This window comes from Vulpes lagopus, chromosome 12, assembly GCF_018345385.1.
Source record: "Vulpes lagopus strain Blue_001 chromosome 12, ASM1834538v1, whole genome shotgun sequence".
Classification (NCBI taxonomy): domain Eukaryota; kingdom Metazoa; phylum Chordata; class Mammalia; order Carnivora; family Canidae; genus Vulpes; species Vulpes lagopus.
In genome coordinates, this window is record NC_054835.1 from 60,724,525 (window position 1) to 60,745,910 (window position 21,386).

General features: G+C 64.3%; 1 protein-coding gene across 8 annotated transcripts in view; it reads right to left on the bottom strand.

Annotated features, from left to right (window-relative positions):
• The window catches only part of B3GNTL1 (UDP-GlcNAc:betaGal beta-1,3-N-acetylglucosaminyltransferase like 1), a 48,304-nt gene that overhangs the window by 3,674 nt on the left and 23,244 nt on the right, over positions 1-21,386 (bottom strand). Inside the window, exons 1-9 of one of the 8 annotated variants that reach the window (XM_041725703.1) lie at positions 14,868-16,376; positions 14,441-14,506; positions 13,377-14,049; positions 13,164-13,278; positions 12,827-12,948; positions 10,928-11,023; positions 6,039-6,134; positions 3,160-3,284; positions 78-213 (exon numbers count right to left, since the gene is read on the bottom strand). In XM_041725703.1, coding sequence (XP_041581637.1) covers positions 78-213; positions 3,160-3,284; positions 6,039-6,134; positions 10,928-11,023; positions 12,827-12,948; positions 13,164-13,206 — 618 coding nt within the window. In that variant the 5' untranslated portion in view covers positions 13,207-13,278; positions 13,377-14,049; positions 14,441-14,506; positions 14,868-16,376. The other 7 variants (XM_041725705.1, XM_041725704.1, XM_041725707.1 and 4 more) reach the window with 7 other exon arrangements.

A 21,386-nucleotide genomic window follows, 5' to 3' on the forward strand; every position in this document is an offset into this window, starting at 1 on the left:
GGGGGCAGGGGAGAGGGCGGGGGGACGGGGTGGGGGGCAGGGCAGAGGGCAGGGGGACGGGGGGCGGGGGGACCCACCTTGCGCTGCGCCCCCGCCGAGAGGCTGCGGTACAGCCGGCGCCCCTGGCGGCCCGCGTTCCAGATGGTGAAGGCGGCCCAGTGCGGCAGGACGCGCTCCTCCAGGAACCGGACTCGGTGCGTCCAGATGGTCGTCCTGGGGGAGCAGCGGGGGTGGGGGCCTCTGGTGGCTGCACACGGGGGCCCCCCCCCAGCCCCGAGCACCGCGGGGCACGACCCAGCTGGGTCACGCGGCCTCACCCGCCCCGGGGACGTTCCCACGCCCAACGCAGACCCGGGGACCTGGGGGGACGCAGCTGCTGGTGTCGGGGGTTCGCTGAGCTGCCTCGGGGCCCCGCTCCCGCTGCCGGGTGGGCCCTTTTTGGGGTGTCGGGAGCCTCCGGGGCTCGGGCCTGGCAGGGCACCCAAGCTCCGTGGACGCAGGGCACAGGTGGTCTGAGCACGTCGGGGCTGCCGAGGAGCACTGCCCGGTGGGGGGCCCTGCACTTCCAGTCCTCGCGGCCAGGCCCACGCCGCCGGGCAACAGCCACGACGGGGGACAAGGCAGGGGACGCGGGAGGGTGCGCGGGAGGGCACGGGGCGCTGAAGGGTACGCGAAGGGCACAAGGGCCTTGAGCTGGCAGGGCACAGGTGCTCCCGCCGCGGCCACCTGTCCCCCCGCAGCTCCACCAGCGCATCCCCCCTCCTCCACCAGCGCATCCCCCCCTCCTCCAGCAGCCGGGGCTCCTCGCGGTGAGACGCAGACCCGAGGGCGCGGCCGCCACCAGCTGCGTGGACGGCCCGACCCCAGGAGCCCAGGGGGCCGCCGGGCCCACGCAGGCTGCACCCAAGTCGCTGATGTGGCCTCGGCTCTGGACACCCCTGCAGTTTAGAAGCAGCCCCAGGGCGCTCCCGCTGTCCTCCTCCGTCCTCCCCCGTCCTGCCCGTGCCCCGTGCGCTCCTCCGGCGGGAGGTGTCCCCCCACATCTCCTCAAGAGCCGGGGCAGCAGCGGCCTCCACGGGGGCTCCCGGGCCAGGACGGGGGTGGTCGTGGCAACGCTCCAGAGATGCACCACCTGAGGTCGCACGGGCAGGGCCACCGCAAGGCGCAGCAGAGGCGCAGCGTCCAGGGAGGAGGCGCCGGGACACAAGGGCCTCAGGCAGGTGCCGCCCGCGGTGGAGGCACCAAGAACCAGGTCAGGGCAAGGAGGGGGCCTCCGTCCGCGTGGCCAGGGTGACCCATCGCGGGCGCCGCCGTGCTGAGGGTCGTGGGGTCGGAGCAGGAGTCTGGGCGCACGGGCAGGCCCATCCCCGCAGCACAGTCACCCCCACTGCGGAAGCCGCGTGACGGGAGCCCCGCCTGGGTGGGGACGGAGCCCGCGGGCTGGTCCCTGCGGTCACAGCCCCTCATCCAGGGCCGGCCGGGGCACAGGAGCCCCACAGGCCGCAGCCCGTGGGCAGCAGGGACCCCCTCGGGGCCCAGGCGCTCCGTCACCGCCGCCACTCGCGAGCTGCTGGGTCACGGAGGGGGTCACGGGCCAGCGCTCGGGGAACCGCCCGCCCCGGAGCCACGTGAGCGTGGAGGCGGCTGCAGGACTTAGGGCCCACGTCGTCGTGTGAGGTTGCTGTTGACGCCCTTCCCTGCCATGGGGACGCCGTCCTGGGTCCTGGGCGCCCGCCTGGCGTGTGCGGCCCACGGTTCCCGTTCACGCAGCCGCCGGTGCCCCCACTGTCCGCATCTGCCTCCCGGGCCTCCCGGCGTTTCTGAGCCGAGGCTTCGGGTCCTGGTGAAGCCGCCGCCTCCGTTCGCCAACGGTCAGGGGTGTCCCACGCTCGAGCGGGGCTGTGAGGTCGCGGGGTCCCCGTAGGACCGTCGCCCCCGGCCGCCCCCAGGCTGCTCCTTCCATCAGCGGCCTTCGCCGACTTTGTTAAAAATCCGCCTCCCGCACCGCGTCCCGCGTGTCCCCGGCCTCCCGGTCTCCGGGCTCACGGCCACGCCTGGCCTTTTGCTCCTGTCAAGGTTCTTGGGTCCATCCTGGCTCCTCTAATTTTCCACGTGAATCTTAGAATCGGTAGTTTCCGCAGAGACGCCGGCAGGTCGTGTACTGGGACCAACGCCCAGCGCTTTGGGGAGGGCGATCTCAGGTCGCCGAGGCCTCAGCCCACGACGGTGGCGTCCCTCCACCCCTGTGACGGGTTTCCTTGAATTTCTTATAGTTTGCAGAGGACACACACCCCCGTGTTTTATTTTTGACGCCATCATACGTGGTTCTGTGTCTCCCAGTTCAAGTGTGTCGACTGGGGGCTTCAGTGAATTCCACAAATTTTGACAATTTCATTAAAATACATTTTTTTTCCTGATTTCCTTTGTGATTTTTTTCCCTGGATTGCTTATTTTCCAAATATTTTGCATTTTTGCGACGTGTTGATGATCTCTGTTTTAATCCCACGTGGTTAGAAAACACACCGTGGAGGATTCCAGTCCTTGGAAATGTACCCGGAGTTGGTTCGTCTCGCACCAGGACGCATCCCGCAGGCGAGTGGGCCACACGCGCGGCCCCGGGTGGCGGGCGGCTCCAGGCCTCCCCCTGGGACCCTCCCACGTGGGGTCCGTCTGTCCCCGTCCGTGCAGTTCTGGTCGTGCCCAGACACCGTGAGATACACGCACGCGGCCGCGGCCGCCTCCTGGACGTGACCCTGACCCCACGGCGCAAACCACCCTGAGTCCAGCCCCGAACCACGATGCTGCACTCAAGCTGAGCACAGCACGGGACACACGGCTGCACCGGTAACGGTCAACCAGCCCTTCCTGCGGCTCCCACGTCAGCCAGCGGCGCCCGGGGCAGGCGGGTCGCGGGGACACGGGGCGCAGGTAGAGAGGAGCAGAGGCAGCGGACGGGCCACGAACCCAGAGGGACGCGGGAGGCGAGGTCACCCCGGGGACCCCTGTCCACAGGCCCCGACGCCTCCTCCCACGAAGGCCACCCGCCCCGCGACGCTCCCAGACGTCCTGCCCCGAGGTGGGACCTGCCCCACCGACCCCGGGGCCCGGGCCCTGCGCCTCGCCGCCCCCGCACGTGTCTGGAGCCCTGGGGCTACGTACTCGAGGACGGAGTGCGTGGCTGCGTCCGGGTGGTAGCGGTAGAGGACGAGGCTCCGGTCCACGCGCACGACCCCGCCGCCCTTCCGCAGGTGGTTGTAGAAGAGCAGCAGGTCCTCGGGTACACCCTGCAGGGACAGTGGCGGGGACAGCAGCAGCGTCAGCCTCGCCAGCGACTCCGCTCACAGCCCGATACGCCGAGTCCCGCTCCCCGCCTGTGCGCTGACCCAGGCCTGGACGTGGGCGCCACGGCCGGCCTCGCGCGAGCTTCCAGCGCACGTGCGGGTGTCCCAGGGCGACAGCCCCCAGCATCGCCCTCCAACCCGAGACACGGCGCTCGCTGCCCGCGGGGTGCCTGCCTTCTCCTGGGTCCCTGGGTCCCTGGATGGGGCCCGCCCCCGCGGCCGGTCGGGGTGGCAGCCAGACGCCGGGTCCGCTGCCTCGACGCTCCTAGCGCCAGTGAGCGGAGGCGTCAGGGCGGTGCTCGCGGCCCCGCTGCCTGCACATCCGGCTGCCGGGCGGGCCGGCTCCCTGCCCCAGGACCTCGGGACCTGCTCTCAAGCCAGTCCAGTCCGTAGTAGGGAAGACCCAGGAGGACAAGATAAAATCACGCGAGAAGCGAGGATCCTATTACCAGGTCCTCAAGGGAGCGTGTGTTTGAATAAAAACTTGATAAAAGACATGGAAAAAAAATGCACGAAAATGAGCAAGAAAGGGAAATCCTATACTGAGAACCGTAAAAGCCGGAGAGAAGACTGAGCCCCAGGTCGGGGCGCACCAGCCGCTGCGTCCGTGTCCCAGAGTCACGCAGGCGGGCCCCACGCCCTGAGCTGCCCAGCGGCGAGCGACCCCCTGGGCCGGTTCAGTTCTCCCAACAGAGACAAGTCCCCGGAGCCGCCGGCCGAGGGACCGTGCACCCGGCCCCGAGGCAGGAGGGTTTTCGGGACGCTCAGGCCGAGACCAGGAGCCCAGGGCCAGGGACCCGGTCCTGAGCGCGTGTCCTCCCCACGGCAGTGGAAACCAGGAGGGGACGCGGGGGAAGCGAGGGAGGGTCCTGCTGCGCGCGGCCCTGGGAGCCACGGGGGGGAGGGCGTTTAAGGGGAGAAATCCAGAACCTTCCATCCGGGGGTGGGTGCGGCTCCGGGCGGGCAACGCAGACAGACCGGGTCGGAGGCCGCAGCCCCTGCCCGTCCTCAGGAGAGGGGACCCAGCAAGGGGAGGGGATGAGGCGCCCACGCGGCCCCTGACGGAGCGGCGACACCCCGAGCTCCGCTCACCCAGCCCCAGACGGGGACAAAGCACCCGGGCCCTCGAGACACCGGCCCATCAGCACGAAGCGTGCAAACCCTCGGCCATGGCGGAACCGCAGACAGGGGGACGCTCGGCTGCGGGGGGGCGGCCTCCCCAGTGGGAGAGGGAACCGCCCGTGGGAACATCTGCGTGGCCTGCACCCCCCAGCTCCTGGGGAGCCGGCGCTCCCCTGCACCCCACCCCAACCTCCCCTGCCCCCCCGACCTCCCCGACCTCCCCACCTGCCCTGCCCCCCCCACCTCGGGGCACCTGCTCTCCACTCCCAGCCCTGGGGGCACCTTCCTTCTTCACGGGGCCCACGGACAATCCCCGGGGACCAGGCCCCCAGTCCGTGCCCACCCTCGGGTGTCGGCGTCCCCTCGGAGCACAGCCCCCAAGTGTCATCAGCTGGGGACGGCACCAAGGACCAGGGAGCACTTCCCACCCCTGGGGTGGTCCTGGGGTCCCGGGGGGTCCCTGACCCACGAGGGACGGACGAGCTTCCCTGCGGCAGGTGCCGCCTCTCCAGGAAGAATCACTCTGAGCTACGAGGCCTGATGCTTGGGCGCTGAGGCTCAGCTGTGACTTAGGTCGGGTCAGGCCTTTCCGTCCCGGGACCCCGGGACCTCGGGACCTCACAACCGTTTCTGGGCTCGTTCTGGGGAAGGTGCTGGGCTCAGCAGCAGCAGCAACAGAGCATGCGTGCGGCAGCTGTGAGGGATGTGCTGGGGCGCCCGGGCCCGCCCCCGTCGCTCCTGCCTTGGGGCTGCCCCCCGGGAGCCGAGGTCGGGTCCCACGAGGTCAAGTTCTCTGCACTTAGGAACGAGGAGCAGGAACAGGAGCAGAGCGGCTGCCCAACCCCTAGAATCAGGCAGCAGCGCCCCTCCGTGACGGGGTGCCCGGGCTCCCACCCAGCCGGGGCGAGCGCCCGTCCACGAGCTGTGGCCACGCGGTGCCACACACGCTCCGGCCCGGGCCAACCCCGGGGACACGAGGGCGGGCGGCAGGGCTGCGGGGACCCTGTGGGGCAGCCCCCGTTTGTGTCCCGGTGCAGACGCCGCCGGCCGGGCCCTCGGGCGCCCGTGTGAGAACGGCCCTGGGCCCGGAGGCTGTGTGGGCGGCCGCGGGGGGCGCGTCCACGGTCAACGGGGAAGGCTGATGACACCGGCTCCCGTCACAGGGACCAGACCCCACGTCCCCAAAGCCAAACTTGAGGGAAGTTTAAGGGAAAACAAGCCGACCCAAGGATTTCCTTTTACTTGACTGTAGGCGCTTTCACGGTCCGGCCGCGGGGGCAGGGAGCGGGGTGAGGCCGGGTCCCCACGTCGGGGTGGACCCCCCAGGTGGGGCCACGGGCAGGACGGGGCCCGGAGGACGAGCCGGCCCCGTGTGGACAGAGGGCCCGTGAGAGTCAGGCGGGGACGCCCCGGGCACCAGCAGCCCCACGCGGAAATCCCGGGCTGTGCCGGGGCCGCAGGCCATGGGTGGGTGCCCCGTCCCACCAGCAGGACAGGCGCCGGGAGGCTCCTCAGACGGCCCCCCCGCCCGGAGCCCCGACCCCCGAGGACGGGACCGCGAGGGCCCACGCTTACCTGCCCGCCCTCGTCAAACGGGCCCACGTGGGAGAACCAAGCGCGAGAGCAGAACCAGGTGGGCATGACGACAGTGGGGCCGTGGGAGGTGAACACCTAGGAGCAAGAGACGGGCAAGGTCGGCCTGCAGCCCGCTGCCCGCGGGGGCCCTGCCCACCTGCCGGTCACGTCCGCGTGGGAACAGACGCACACGCTGCTTTGCATCGAGACCAGAGAAACGGACCCGACGTGAAAAGCGCAGACGCGAGGGACGGGGTCCTCGAAGGACGCGAGCCGGGAAGTGACCGAAGAAACCGACGCGACGGATCTGTCCGAGGCCGAAACGGTGGTGTAGACAGAAAAACTCAAACCCACGGCCCCCCGGGAAGGAGCGCCCGGGCGGAGCGCGCGCCGGCGAGGCCCCGGGACGTCAGACCCTCAGAGTCATCCCGCGGGGCAGCGCACCCCGACCCCACAGCCTGTCCCGTCACAAAACCACACACCAAGGGCCCTTGTGAAAATACAGAAACCCTGTGAATGGAGCCCGTCATCCTGGGGCCACGTCGTGACCAGGGACCCCAGGGTCGCCAGGGACACGGCACGGGTCACCGGAGGCCGCGTTCGCAGGACAAGGACGGGCCCCACAGGCCCGACAAAAGCCCACAGCTCTGCGTGAGCGCACGAGCCCACCGAGGCCCCGAGGGCCCCACCGGGTGGAGGCATCGCCTTCCCGCCGCGCTCGGCAGACCCGAGCCGGGGCCAAAGGGCACCTTGTTCCAGGTCGGGGCGAACAGGGACAACGGGTTCACGGTGCCCGGGGCACGACCCTGCGGGTAGGACGCCGGAGGGAGGCCTGGGGGTGACAGCCGGGTCCGCGGAGTTTCTCTTCCTTTCTTCTTTTTTAAGATTCTGCTTCTTTGCGAGCGGCCGAGCGAGAGGCAGGCTCCGTCCAGGACCCGGGGTCGTGACCTGGGCCGAGGGCAGGTGCCCCTTCCAGGGACTCCTTACAGCGTCAGGCTGGTCTGCCCTCCCGGCCCCACCCCGACCCCGTGGGCACCGGGCAGAGGCCTCGGGGGCGTCTGGCCACGCTTACGTCGGTCCGAGGGCCCAAGACGCCTTTCACCCCGGCCTGTGCGCCCTACAGCTGCGGGGCGCAGGTGGCCGGGGCTCCTGGGTCTGGGGCTGTGTCCCTCTGTCCCGCCCCGGGAGCCGGCGTCCTGCCAAGCCCGCTCAACCCGAGTTGGGTGTGGAGCGCGTGTGGGGACGTCTCGGGTGCTCCCTGCGTGGCCAGGTTGTGCCCTCGGGGGACGGGCTCGGCCTCGGCACTGCCCAGCCCCCTCCTAATGCCCTAAAAGCCGCATGGGAAGGGCCTTCAGCAACACGAGCGTGTGGGGAAGATGCCGCTTTGACGAGGTCCCCTCCGTTTTCCCTAAACCAAGAGGCGCTTTTCTTTTAAGGAAATACGAACAATGACCCTCCTTAAGCTAGTTCTGGGGAAAAGATAGATTTGGGGTTTGCACAGCAGGGCTGGGACGCTCACGATGACCCCACCTGGTCCACACCCCGGGCGCAGCGAGCAGGGGGCCGGGAGACTGGGAGGGGCCCCGGGTCCAGGGGCCGCAGGTCCCCGACGGGACGACGGGGCGACGCGAGTGAGGAAGGCACGTCTCCTCCGGTCCCGTCAGAAGCAGCCAGTTGTCCCCAAATCCAGGCCACGCAGCCCGTGGCCCTTGGTCTTGCCCCCGACGCCTGTTCCTTCCTCGTCTGAGGCCCGGGATCCCCTCACCTGAGACGCGCCGTTTCTCGGCTTCCAGACTCTGAAGGTATCACACACCTGAGCACGGAGGACGCCGGCTGCCCTCCAGGTGCCAGCGCCCTGATCGCGTGACCGCACGCGAGCGGCGAGGACGTCTCCCCGATTCTCCCGAGGGCCCGTGTGCCGTCCTCTCCGGACTCTGCACCCGAGTCCCCCGCAAACGGTTCAGGTTCACCCTGGAGCCTGGGGACTGCAACACCCGCGGGTCCCCGAGGCCCCGGACGAGGACCGCAGGCGGGGCCAGGCAGGGCGTCTGCAGGTGCACGTCCTCGTGGAGCAAAGGCCGTGCCCTCGTGGACCCGTCTCCCTCCAGCTCGGGCGACTCGGACACCTGCTCCGGCCTCTTGCTGCCCCAGGAGCTCCGTGACCACCTGGGTGCCCTGCCCTGGCGCCACCCACCGTGGGGCAGGTCCTGGCCGCCGCGTCGCCACCCAAGGTACGTGGAGCCGGGAACTGCGGATCAACGTGCTCTTCCTGAAAGGGCGGGCGGGGGAGCGGGTAGCGCCCTCCAGAGCCGTCCAGGGGCAGGGCCTCCCGAGGGAAAACTCCCACCTGCTCCCACGCGGCCCTCGGGGGCTCCGGGCGCTCAGCCCCCCACCCGCCGGCGGCCGCTGCAGGGGCGCCCGGGACGCAGGCTTTTCTCCAAAGAGCCACGTACTAAGGTTTCAGGCCTCTCAGGCCACAGCCGCTCGGCGCGGCCACCGTGAACACTCGGCGGCGGCGGACAACGAAACTTCACCCGCAGAGGACGCCGCCGACGGGACGGCCGGGAGCCGGAGTGCCCATCCCGGTCTCTCCGGGGAGGAGGCTTCAGCTGAAACAAGGTCGCGTCTCCGTGACTCAGGCCTGGACCGGCCAGTGGCTCCCCGGCGACGGGCGGGCGGGGTGCAGGGGCCTCCGAGCTCTCCCGGTTCCACATTCCCGCGGGGCCGCGCGCGCGTGTGTGTGAGAGATGGGGGCGTGTGCAGGTCGGGGGGGTCAGGAGGGCAGGGAGGGAGGGAGGCAGGTGTGCCCGGGGCAGAGGCGGGCAGGGCGCGCCTGAGGGAGGGCGGTGCACCTGGCAGGCGCCTGCGGTGACAAGTCCCAGGAGTCCCTGGTCTCACCCGATTCCCTTTTGACTTTGTCTCCTGGTTCTGCTGTGTCCCCTACAAATCAGATAATCGAGTTCCTTAGACCTCGTCGGGAGGAGGCGGCTCCCGGGGGGCTCGGGGTCGCGCGCCCAGCCCGCCCTCCGGAAGGCACAGGAGGAGCACAGGCGACGGTGGATCCCGGCAGACGCTGCGGCCCCGACGAGGCCAGGATGAGCCTTGGCACAACGAGCTCAGTTTTATTCGGGGGGGAGAAGCCTCAGAGCTAAAAGAGGAAGGATCCGACGACGCTCGCAGGCCTCGGCCTCTCACCAGGAAGCGCCGGGGACGCTTCTCCGAGAAGAGCGGAGTCTGTGACTCACTTCCAGATTCCTGTGGCTTATTATCCTCATCTCTAATTTGCTGGAAGACTCTCTGGGCAGATAACAGACGTTCCAGGATCCTGACACTTTAACACCCACGTGGCAACAAGAAGCAGCTTTGATGTTCAATCCAAACTCCGCGGCTTCTGGGTTTGACGGAGAAGCGGCCGTGAGGAGGTTTCCTGTCCCGGGTGCGTCTAGGAACCTGCTCGGAACCACGTCTCCACGCGCGGCTGCGGCCCGCGGTCGTGGGGCAGGACGCTCCCTTTCAATGAGAAACATGGAAAAATAGCGCAGCCCAGTGTGCTTCAGCCGCGTACGTCTGTGAGCGTCGAGGGCGGGTCAGAATCGGGGAGGGGCTCCACGGTGTCCCGTCACCCCGGCGGCACCGGCCCCGCAGTCCTCGGCAGCCCCGAGCCCGGGCCCAGCTCGGAGGCGGCGGCGGACAAGTGGCCCCAGCAACGCGGCCTCCTTCGGCTGAGAGCACGTGACAAAGGACGACCTACGTGAGAGGGCCCCGCCTGGATTATTTCCATGACGCTTACCTGTTAGGTCTCCTTAGCAATCAGGACGCGAATCTCGGGCTGAAACCGAGCCCCCTGCATCTCCACCGCGCCCTCGGCGTCGGCCTACGCGGCCCCCGTGCACCAGACACGCAGGCCGGCCCCGCCCCGCAGCCCACGCTCCGATGCTGGCGCTGAGCGGTTTCCAAGGCCTCGCGGCACCGGGTGGCGCCTGGCCGCGTCGCAGGAGCCTCGGGCCCAGGTCGGGGGACCCGTGGGCCGACGGGAGGCCGGGAGCTTCCACGCCCAAGAGGGACTTTAAGTCCCCAGCTGGGAACGTGAGCGCGCTTTCCGGCTCTCCGAGTGTGCTGGGATCTTAGGAGAAACCTGACAGGCGCACACGCGTGTGTCCTGACACAGTGTCTGTGAAAGGGCAGCACCTCCCCGACGCGTGGAGCCCACGGGCCGGCCCCCGATGCGGAAGGACCAGAGCGTGGCAGCAGGGACCGCAGGCCTCGCGTGCTGCGGCGGTGGCCACGCTCACGCATCCACGGGCGAGTGTGCAGCAGCCCCTCCGCGGCCCTGCGGCCCTGGATCACGAGGTGTGACGCCTCGAGGCCGCCTGCGCCCTTGGGCAGCTTCACCTGCTGCAGGGGAGGAGGCCGCGTGGGGCCGGGCTCAGGTGGTGCCCCTGACCACGCGGAAGGATGCCCTCTGCTGCGGGGAAGCCACCAGGGGCAGCGTGGCCGGTGCCCGGCGGGGGCAGGAGGGAGCGGCACGGCCCCCCCGCCCTGCGGCCCCGAGCCTGCGGACGTCCACGTGAGGGGCACGCGGGCCACCCGCCGGCCCCTTCCGACCAGCGTTACAGCAGCAGGAAGGCAGATCAGCTTCTCTGCTCCTCGGCCGCCGGACCCCATAAAAGGCCGTTCGTGGGACCTCCCTTCATTGTCCCAAAATGTGATGAGTCAACCCCAATGCAGACGCACCTACTGCGTGGGGGCGTCCGCGTGGGTGGGGGCAGCGCCTCCCGGGGGGCTCCCTCCCACAGGCCCCGGACGGTCCCCAGCCCCCGCCGACACCGCCTCCCCCCAGGCCCAGGCGGCGGGGCCCTAACCCTAACCCCGACCCCCCAGCGGGGTACCTGGGTGAGGAGCTGCTCCGGCGCCAGCTGGTTGATCCACCGCGTGTACCGCTCCGTGGAGTCGGGGGGCTCCCTCCTCACCTGACAACCGATGATCTGCAGAACCACAAGCCCAAAGGTCAGCGGCGGCTCCCGCACCCGGGCATGCGCACCCGCCAGCGCTGCATCGGATCAGCCCGGGACACCCGCTGGGCCCAGGGGACACGAGGGCGCCAGGCCGAGCAGCACCCCAGAACCGCCCTGGGCCTGGAGCTGTCACGGAGGACGCCCCGAAGGTCACCGCCCGCAAGGTCACTCATCCAGGTGCTGCCAGCGGATGTGAGCGCGGGCGGGGAGTCCCACATGGAGCCCCACGCGGGCGGCCCGGGCGCCCTGACCGCTTCCTACGAGGTCGCCAGTGGAACAGGCGTCCCCGACGACGTGAGGCGGGGAGGGCACTGCGCGGGCTCGGCCTCGGGGCCAACGCGGCCTTTGCAGGCGGTGACCTTGGGGGGCGGTGCTGCGGGTCCCGCCTGCGGCGAGTCCTCGGTCTCTCGTCTCGTCCCACGTAAGGGGTGACGCGGTCCACCTCCAGGTAACAATGTGCCCGCCCTCAGTTTCCACCAGCATCGTCTTTCCCGCGGATCACACGTCACGGAACAGCGGGATCCCCTGCGTGGCCCGCAGTCGCCCTGGCAGGATGGTCCCCGGGGGTTCCCAGGGCCACCGGAGGAGAATCGGGCCACGTACACCCTGCGAAGCTGCATGCCAACACCCGGCACCACGGCCGACTGGTCCAAGGGCGACACGGCCAGGCCACTGCCACGGGGGCCGTGTGACCTGCACCGTGGCCATCGGAGGGCGCACGTGACCTGACCTGCTCCTGCAGGGGGACAGACGCGGCCCTTCCCGCCGCCCCCCCAGCCGCACGGGGCCGCACAGGGACGCACAGAGGCACATGGGGGACACACGGGGACTGCATGGGGGTGCACGGAGGATGCACGGGGACGCGGCCTGCATTCGCTGACCGGCCCGGGGCCTGAGAGTCGCAGGAAGCCACGGAAACTAGGATTTTAGGCTGTCGTGTTCTCCCGCTGCGGGCGGCCGGGGGCAGGACCACAGCCCAGGTGGCGCCCCGGGGTCACGGGGTGACGGCCTTCCTGAAGGCTGAGGACAACTGCCCAGGACACGGGTCACAGGAGGCCCGCCCGCTGTGCGTGGGAGCCCGCTGCCCGGGCGCTCGCTCACCGCAGGGTCGCACAGCCGCTCCCACTGCACCCGCACCCAGCGCCGGGAAACCGGGGAGTCAGACACACCGAGCACACGCCGGCCCCGGGCTGGACACGGACACGCGTGAGCAGGCCGTGCTCACAGGGCGGTGCGATGCTCACACGTGCGGGGGCACTGAGGGACGCGTGCTCTTCCCCAACAGCGGCCGCCCAGGGCGCACGCACCCAGGACCCGGCGGGTTGGCCCTGCCGCGAGCCCTCGCCCTGGGCTACTGTGGGCAGAGGGTCCCACAGCGGCGGTTACCCCTGGGTGGGACGTGGGTGCACTGAGCACGGGCTGTGTGTGCAGACGGAGACGCCAGGCCCCCTCGGCCCCCTCCTGGAAGAGGCGGCACCTGCCAGGTGCACCCACCTTCCCACGGGGACTCGGTGCCCCCCAGGAAGGGTGCTCACAGGGCACGGCCAGGTCACCACCGAACCCCCCCCATGGTGGGGGACCCGTCATGGGAGGCACACGTGCTGCAAGGTGCTCCCGCTGGTCCTGCGGGGCAGCCCCTGCCCTCCTGCGCCCCGCTGCACACCCACCAGGAGCCCCCCAGGGTCCCACCCCGCACCCGTCCCAGAGCCCCGGCACCAGACACCCGGGACTTCTGCGGTCGGCTGGCAACGGGGGGGCTTGTGGAAGCGTCACCGTGTCACCGCGGCCTTCGCTCCAGATCACGCGGCCTCCCTGTAAACGGCCGCGGACAAGCGTGCGTCCAGCATCATCTCCTTCTTTCCAAACAATCGGCAGCGGACGCAGCCAGCCGCCAGCTGCAAGCTAAGACGTCTGTAGGTCAGGCCTCATGGGGACACGAGCCCGGCCCACGCGGCAACCTGCTGCCTTTGCTCTGGGCCAGCGAGACGGACGCAGGAGCCAGGCCGTGTGTGCGGGGATGGGGTGGGGACACGGCGCGAGGCAGGGCCCCGGAGCGCGGGGACAGAGCCCCAGGGGACGTAATCTCAGGGCCCGCAAGACAAACTCTCACCTGCGACTTCATACAGAAAAGTGTGAGCCGACGTTGTTTTCATTACGATTAAGCCACGACGACAGTCGGCGTTTTCCCAACTTCCTTATGCCCCTCGACTTGGCGGCCGGCGCACCTGCGCGCAGAGGACCGTCCAGCACACACCTGAGCCCTGTGTCTCCGCGCTGACGACCCGGGGTCACGCGCTTCACCGCCCGCCGCAAGGTGCAGCACCTCGGGCCCGGCCGCCGCGGGCACGCAGCTGCTCGGGGTCCTGGGTCCCGAGCAAGGACAGCTGGCGGGGCCACCCTGGGGCCGGCGGGGTGCTGTCTGGGATGCTGCCGTTGCAGCTGCCGGGCCCAGGGAAGGAAGCTTCTGGAAGCCCAGTCTCTCCGTCCTCCTTTCAGACGTAAACCCAAGTCCCCCCAGACACACTTTCCTTTTTTCTCTCCCCAGCAAGGACACAGCACAGACGACACCCGCAGGCGGGGGGCGGGCAGGCCCAGGGCTGCACACCCTCCTCGCGGGACGACCCGCACCCTCTGCCTCTGGGTCCACCTGTGGGGCCGCAGCTCCTGGCCACGGGCTGCCTTCCCGTGTCGCTCGGCCTGGCTCACACAGAGCGTCTCGGGTGGTGCGGCGGGAAGGGCGCTGCCGTGTGAGCCGGTCCCCCGAGTCCGGGCCGATGGGGGCGCTCGTGGGGACACTCGCGGGGACGCTGGGGCCGGGCTGCCTGCCGTCGGAGGGGGGGAGCTCCAGTGGCCGCTGCCCTCAGCCCCGACACCAGGCCCCCAGGACACGACCTGGGCCGAGGGGCCCTTGCGAGCCTCCCACGCGGCCCCCTTCCGGAAGCTTCCAGACCAAGGAGCAGAGTAGTCGCTTCTCAAGACGCAGCTGAGGGCCCGATCTGATCGGAATTATTTTATTTCAAGGACACGCTTCCGTGAAAACGTGTAACGTTCAGCGGCCCAAGTGGTTGCGGTTCAGGACCCTGGGCCTTCGGGGCCCGAGGGCAGAGCCGGGGCGCGTGTGGGCGGCCGCCGCCGAGGACGCAGCGGGAAGTCAGTGCTGCGGGCCCACCCCGGCTCCAGGAGCGGCGCCGAGCCCGTCCGGAGGGTCCCACGCGCTCCCTGCAAATTGTGCCCCACGCACGTCGGCCTCCCTGGAGCAGCTCTCCCGAGGGCCGGGGTCACCTGCCGAGCCTGCCTCGGCCTGGGACACGCTGGGGGCGGCCTGGGGAACGCGGGGACCATGTGGGGACGGGGTGGGGACGGGATGGGGACGGGCGCGGGACTCACACTTGTCGGGTGCCGGGTAGCAGCGTCCAGTTGCAGCCTCACCCTCTGGGGCATCATCACGTCGTCCTGCAGCAAAGGACACAATTTAAATTCATAAAGAGCAAATCCCACAAATGAGAAAGAAAAAGACAGAAAACCCGACAGTGAAGTGGGCAGAGACGCGACAGGAGCCGTCGGTGGGCGGGGAGACGGTGGCCGTCCCCACGAGGGCTCGTGCTCTGCCATCGGCTCCGGCAGGGCGCTCGGCCGAGGACACGCGTCCCGAGACGCGGCACCTTCACCCGTTGGGGCAAAGGGTCGGGCGCGGGTCGTCCGGAGACGCCGGAAACGCTCACGCAGCCGCATCCCGGGGGACCCAGCTGACGTCCACGGATGCCAGGACGCCGCCTGCGCCTCACGGTTGGCGCCGGTCACCAGTGCGACCCACCTGCGGCGCCCGGACCGTCTCAGCAGCACGCACGATGCCAACGCCGGGGGAGTCAGAAACCACATTCCTGAGGTGGAGCAAGGTCAGCCGGACGGGGCCGCGGACTGCGGGGAGCCCCCCCCACGGGCAGGGGGGAAATGCACGGGAGGGGACGAAGGTGTGGGAACGGGAGCTGACGTCAAGCGCGGGGCTTCTGGGGCCCCAAGCTCAGGGCCTGGTCGGCCAGCCTGGGGCCCTGAGGGGGACGCAGGGGAGCTGGGGGCCGTGGCAGAGCGGGGGGCACGGAGGTCACACCCCAGGTCAGCCCAGTCCCCCTGAAGAACGGGAAGGGCAAGGCAGCGGGGCGGGGACACGGGGCCAATCTCCCTGGAAGGGGAGTGTGGCTCCTGTGTCCGGGGCCTCATGGAGACGTCCACGCGGGTGCAGACCTCCTCCAGCCGTCTGCGCCGGGCTCCACGTGGGGAGCGGAAGCTGCCAGCACCCGGCCACGCGGCGTTTCCAGCAAGGACAGCTGGTCTCCCCGCGGCTGCACCGGCCCGGACCCCGTGCGGCCTACACCCCGGGTGCCCGACCCCGTCCCCGACCGCCCCACTGAGCGCCGGCCCCGCGGCGTGGGAAGGGGCACCGTGCGCGTCGTGCAGGAGCAGGGCCGGCTCAGGCCCGTGCACTTGGCCCCAGGAAGACGCGTGGGACGACGACGTGTCCACTCCAGGCCGTTGTCGATGACGCCATTCACAGACGTCACGCGCTCGTCCTTGGATGCTCATCGGGACCTTCTGCCCTGGACACACGGAGCCAACGCCGCCGCCCCTGTCGTGCAGCCGAAGGAACGGGGTGCGCTTCCCCATGATCCCGCAGCAGTTGGCTCTGGGTCGGCCTGAGCACAGGTTAACCGAGGGAACATCAAGGCCGACAGCAAAGCTGCCCAGAACCCCGAGCTCCCGGAACATTCCAGGGCGAGCGCCCACCACCTCCTGAGGCAGGACCGCCGCGGCGTCGGAGGCCCACAGCGCGAGCCAGCGCCTGCGCCCACACTGGCACCCACGCCCGACCCGCACCTGCGCCCACACCCACACCCGCAGCAGCCGAGCCCCCGGAGGCGCCCGCAGAGCAAACACTCAGGCCCCAGCCCGGCGCGCAGCCAAGTACGGCGACAGGTGGCAATAAACTCGATCTCTGGCCCGAAGTCAGGCCGCACGTTAGTAACACAAGCAGGCCGAGCCTCAGACGCAGGCTGGGGGGTGGCAGGCCCGGGCGACAGGCGACCCCGGGACGGGAGTGCCCAGGACACAGCAACAGGAGGGGGCCCGGCACGGGCGGAAGGGGCAGCGGCGAGAGCCGGGCGCTCCTGCTCCCACTCGCGTGCACCACCCGCGGGGGGACGTGCACATCCACCAGCCTCAGGCGGACACGAGTGACGGGGCTGGACGGTGGCGGGGAGAAGGCGCAGTCAGGGCAGACTCGGAGCCGCACGGACGCAGCCGCACCTGTGCCGCCAACCACAGGTTTCTCAGGAAACAACGAAAAAGAACAAACTAAACCAAAGGTAAACAGAAGGGCAGCCCCGGTGGCTCAGCGGTTTAGCGCCGCCTGCAGCTGGGGTCTGATCCTGGAGACCCGGGATCGAATCCCGCGTCAGGCTCCCTGCATGGAGCCCACTTCTCCCTCTGCCTGTGTCTCTGCCTCTCAGTCTCTCTCTCTCTCTGAATCAATAAATTTTTTTTTTTTTTTTTTTTTTATTTATGATAGTCACAGAGAGAGAGAGAGAGGCAGAGACACAGGCGGAGGGAGAAGCAGGCTCCATGCACCGGGAGCCTGATGTGGGATTCGATCCCGGGTCTCCAGGATCGCGCCCTGGGCCAAAGGCAGGCGCCAAACCGCTGCGCCACCCAGGGATCCCTGAATCAATAAATTAAAAAATATATATACTTAAAAAAAAAAAAACAAAGGTAAACAGAAGAAAATAATAAAGATTTGAGCAGAAAGAGAAAGAAGGAAAACTCCAGAGCAAATCAGGGGAGACAATGATCGGTGCTTCGAAAACCACAGGAAACTCAACCTTGAGCTACACTGGAGACCAGCGAACTTGCACAAAGGGCCAGACGCTAAATATTTCCATCTTTGTGGCCACATGTGCTTTCTGCCAATGTTCTTGTGTTTTATTCTTTTATTTTGTTTTTACAACACCTAAAAAAAAAAAAAGACCATTTTTAGCTCAGAGACCATAAAAAAAAAGCTGCCTGTGGGTTTGGCCCGTGAGCTGTCATCTGTTGACTCCTGAGCTTGACAGAGAAGAGAAGACACAAGTAAGTAAAGGCCGGAATGAAAAGGAAGATAGCAGGGAAGTGGGGGGGCTCCCGGGGAAGGTGGGGGGGTCCCGGGGAAGGTGGGGGGCTCCCGGGAAGGTGGGGGTCTCCCGGGGAAGGTGGGGGGGCTCCCGGGAAGGTGGGCAGCTCCCGGGGAAGGTGGGGGGCTCCCAGGGAGCCCACATCAACTGCACGCCGCCAACCAGACACTTGGGGTGACGCAATCCCTAAAAAGACGTGGGTTTCTGTAATTGAAGAAACAAAGTCTCAATAGACCCATGAAAGTATAAAATTACATATATTTAATTAGTAACCAAAACTCTCTCTCCACAAGAAAGCCCAAGTTCAGATGGCACGAGGAGCGAGCGCTGCCAACGTTTAAAGAAGAAAAGAGCCTGGCGGACTCAGTTGGTGGCACGTGCGACTCTTGATCTCAGGCTGGTGAGGTCGAGCCCCACCTTGGGTGTAGAGATCATTAAAAATAAAATCTTAGGGATCCCTGGGTGGCGCAGCAGTTTGGCGCCTGCCTTTGGCCCAGGGCGCGATCCTGGAGACCCGGGATCGAATCCCACGTTGGGCTCCCGGTGCATGGAGCCTGCTTCTCCCTCTGCCTGTGTCTCTGCCTCTCTCTCTCACTGTGTGCCTATCATAAATAAATAAAAATTAAAAAAAAAAAAATAATAAAATAAAATCTTAAAGAAAAAGAAGAAATGGTATGCTGTTGCCTTCGCAGTCTCCGGGGAGGGCAGTGGCCAGCACCCGCGGGTACCCACACTAGACAAGGACGCCGAGTGGAAGCTACGGGGCGACACCGCGCCGCACATGGGCCGGGCGCCGGACCAGAAGACGTGAATAAGACATTCTTCTACAGAGACATCCCGATGGCCAACAGACACATGAAAAAGTGCGTGACATCACTGGGGTCAGGGAAATACAAATCAAAACTACGATGACAGGGAATCCCTGCAGGGCTCAGTGGTTTGGCACCTGCCTTTGGCCCAGGGTGTGATCCTGGAGACCCGGGATCGGGTCCCACATCGGGCTCCCAGCATGGAGCCTGCGCCTCCCTCTGCCTGTGTCTCTGCCTCTCTCTCTCTGTGTGTCTCTCATGAATAAGTAAAATATCTAAAAAATAATAAAATTAATTTCTTTCAACCTACAAAATTGTTTACGTGACATCACCATCATATCAAAACACATCAGATTATTCTCCTGTATCATTGGTGAGAATATAAAGTGGTTCAGCTACTTTGGGAAACGGTCTGGCAATTCCTGCAGATGCTAAACACAGCGTAACCCTGTGGCCCGGCAATGCCACTCCTGGGTCGACAACCCACGAGCACTGAACACGTCTGTCCACACAGGAACGTGCACAGGGATGTTCGTGGCCGCCTTCTGCGTAACAGCCAAAGGCAGAAACCACCCAAGTGCTCATCAAACGGTAAATGGATACACAAAATGTGGTCCATGCACACAGTGGACCGTGTCACCACAACAGGAAGAAACTAAGCTCTGCCACAGGCTGTAACGTGACGGGAAAGGAAAGGACAGAGACCAAACCACGTCGGTGCCACTCACAGGAGGGTTCAGAACGAACAAGCCCCAGAGACGGAAAGGGGGCCCGTGGGCCTGGCTGGGAGCTGCGGGGTCAGGAACGAGAGCTCATCACCCTGTGGCGATGGCAACGTCCCCGAATTAGACAGTGGTGGTAACTGCACAACAGTGTGAACGTACTAAAAACCACTGAGTTGTACACCTTAAGTAGGCGGATTTTTTTTTAAATGGGTGGATTTTATGTGAATTATATCTTAGTAAAGCTGATAAAAAAGATGCCTTTTGGAAACCAAATGCCAAGGTATTAATTTACCGAAGGATTGCAAGCCCCCTAGTATGAAAACCATGCGTGGCTACCGAGATAAAGAAACGAATGGACCCATGTTCACTGTTAGGAAAACTGAATACCATAAAAAAGTCAGCCTTCCTGTAACTGATCTGTGGATTCAACATGATTCCAGTCAAAAGCCTCACTGGAAATTCTGTGAAAACTAACAAATGTCTTGACATCCTTTTTTAAATGTAGGCTCCATGCCCAGTGCGCAGCCCAGTGCAGGGCCTGAACTCATGACCCTGAGCTCAAGGCCTGAGCTGAAAAACACCAAGACAAATCTATATGTTGCCCACAAGAGACTCATTTTAGACCTAAAGATACCTTCATATTCAAAGTGAGGGCATGGAGAACCCTCTATCCTGCTAATGGACGTCAAAAGAAAGCGGGGGTAGCCATCCTTTTATCAGACAAACTAGATTTTAAACCACAGATTATAACAAGAGATGAAAGACGACATTATCTCACATCAAGGGGCCTATCCATCAAGAAGATCTAACAATTGTGAATATTTATGCCCCTACACAGTAAGAGTAGGAGATTTAACACCCAACTCACATCAGTGGACCGATCATCTAAGCAGATCAACAAGGAAACAATGACTTTGACTGACTCACTGGACCAGAGGGACTTAACACATATTTTTTAACATTTTATCCTAAAGCAGCAGAATACATATCCTTCTCGAGTGCACATGGACCATTCTCCAGAGGAGACCACATACTGGGTCACACATCAGCCCTCGATAAGTACAAAAAGACTGAGATCGTACCAGGCAGATTTTTCAGACCACAATACTATGAAACTTGAAGTCAACCACAAGAAAAAATTTGGGAAGACCACAAAGACATGGAGGTTAAAGAACATCCTACAAAAGAATGAATGGGTCAACCATGAAATAAAAGAAGAAATTAAAAAGTACATGGAAACAAAGAAAAATGAAAGCTTGAAGGTTCAAAACCTCTGGGATGCAGCCAAGGCAGCCCTAAGAGGAAACATACAGCAATACAAGCCCCTCTCAAGAAGCAAGGACAATCTCAAACACACAACCTAACTTTGTACCTAAACGAGCTAGAAAATAAGCAGCAAATAAAGCCTAAGGCCAGCAGAAGAAGGGAAATAATAATGATCAGAGCTCAAACGATACTGAAATAAAATAGAACTGGAGAACAGATCATCGAAACTAAGGGCTGGTTCTTTGAAAGAATTAACGAAATTGATAAACCCCAGGCCAGACTCAGCAAAAAGAAAAGAGAAAGGCCTCGAACAAATGAAATCATGAACGAAAGAGGAGAGATCACAATCAACGTTGCAGAAATGAAATTATAAGAGAATATCATAAGCAAGCATATCCCGGCAAAATGGGCAAGCTGGGAGAAACGGGTGCATCCCTAGAAACATATAAACGACCTAAACCGAAATAGTAAGAAATAGAGAATTCGAACAGACTCATAACCAGCAAAGAAACTGAAACAATAATAAAAAAAAAAATCTCCCAACAAACAAAAATCCAGACCAGATGGCTTCCCAGTGGAATTCTGCTAGACATTTAATACCTGCTCTTCTCAAACTGTTCCAAATAGAAATGGAAAGAAAACACCCAAACTCTTTCTATGAGGCCAGCATTGCCCCGGTACCAAAACCAGACAAAGATTCCACTAAGAAGATTTACGCACCAATATCCTTGATGAACATGGATGCAGAAATTCTCAATAAAATCCTAGCAAATCAAATTCAACAGTACATTAAAAGAATTATCCACTATGACCAAGTGGGATTTATTCCTGGGCTACCGGGGCGGTACAACATCTGCAAATCGATGTGATGCACGACATTAAAAAAGAAAGGATAAGAACCATATGATCCTCTCAACAGATACAGAAAAAAGCATTTGACAAAACACAGCCTCCATTCTTGATAAAAACCCTCAAGAATTAGGGACAGAGGCAACACAGCTCGGCATCATAAAAGCTACATAGGAAAGACCCACAGCTAATTATCATCCTCAATGGGGAAAAACAGGGCTTTTCTCCTATGGTCAGGAACATGACAGGGATGTCCCCACTGTCACTGTTACTATTTAACGTGGTACTAGAAGTCCTAGTCTCAGCAATCCGACAACAGAAAGAAATAAAAGGCAACCAAATCAGCAAGGAAGAAGTCAAACTTTCACTATTTATAGATGACGTGATACTCTATGTAGAAAACCCAAAAGAAAAAAAAAAAAAGAAAGAAAACCCAAAAGAATCTACTAAAAATTTGCCAGAACTAATACATGCAGGATATAAAAATCAACAAACAGAAATCCGTTGCATTTCTATACACCAA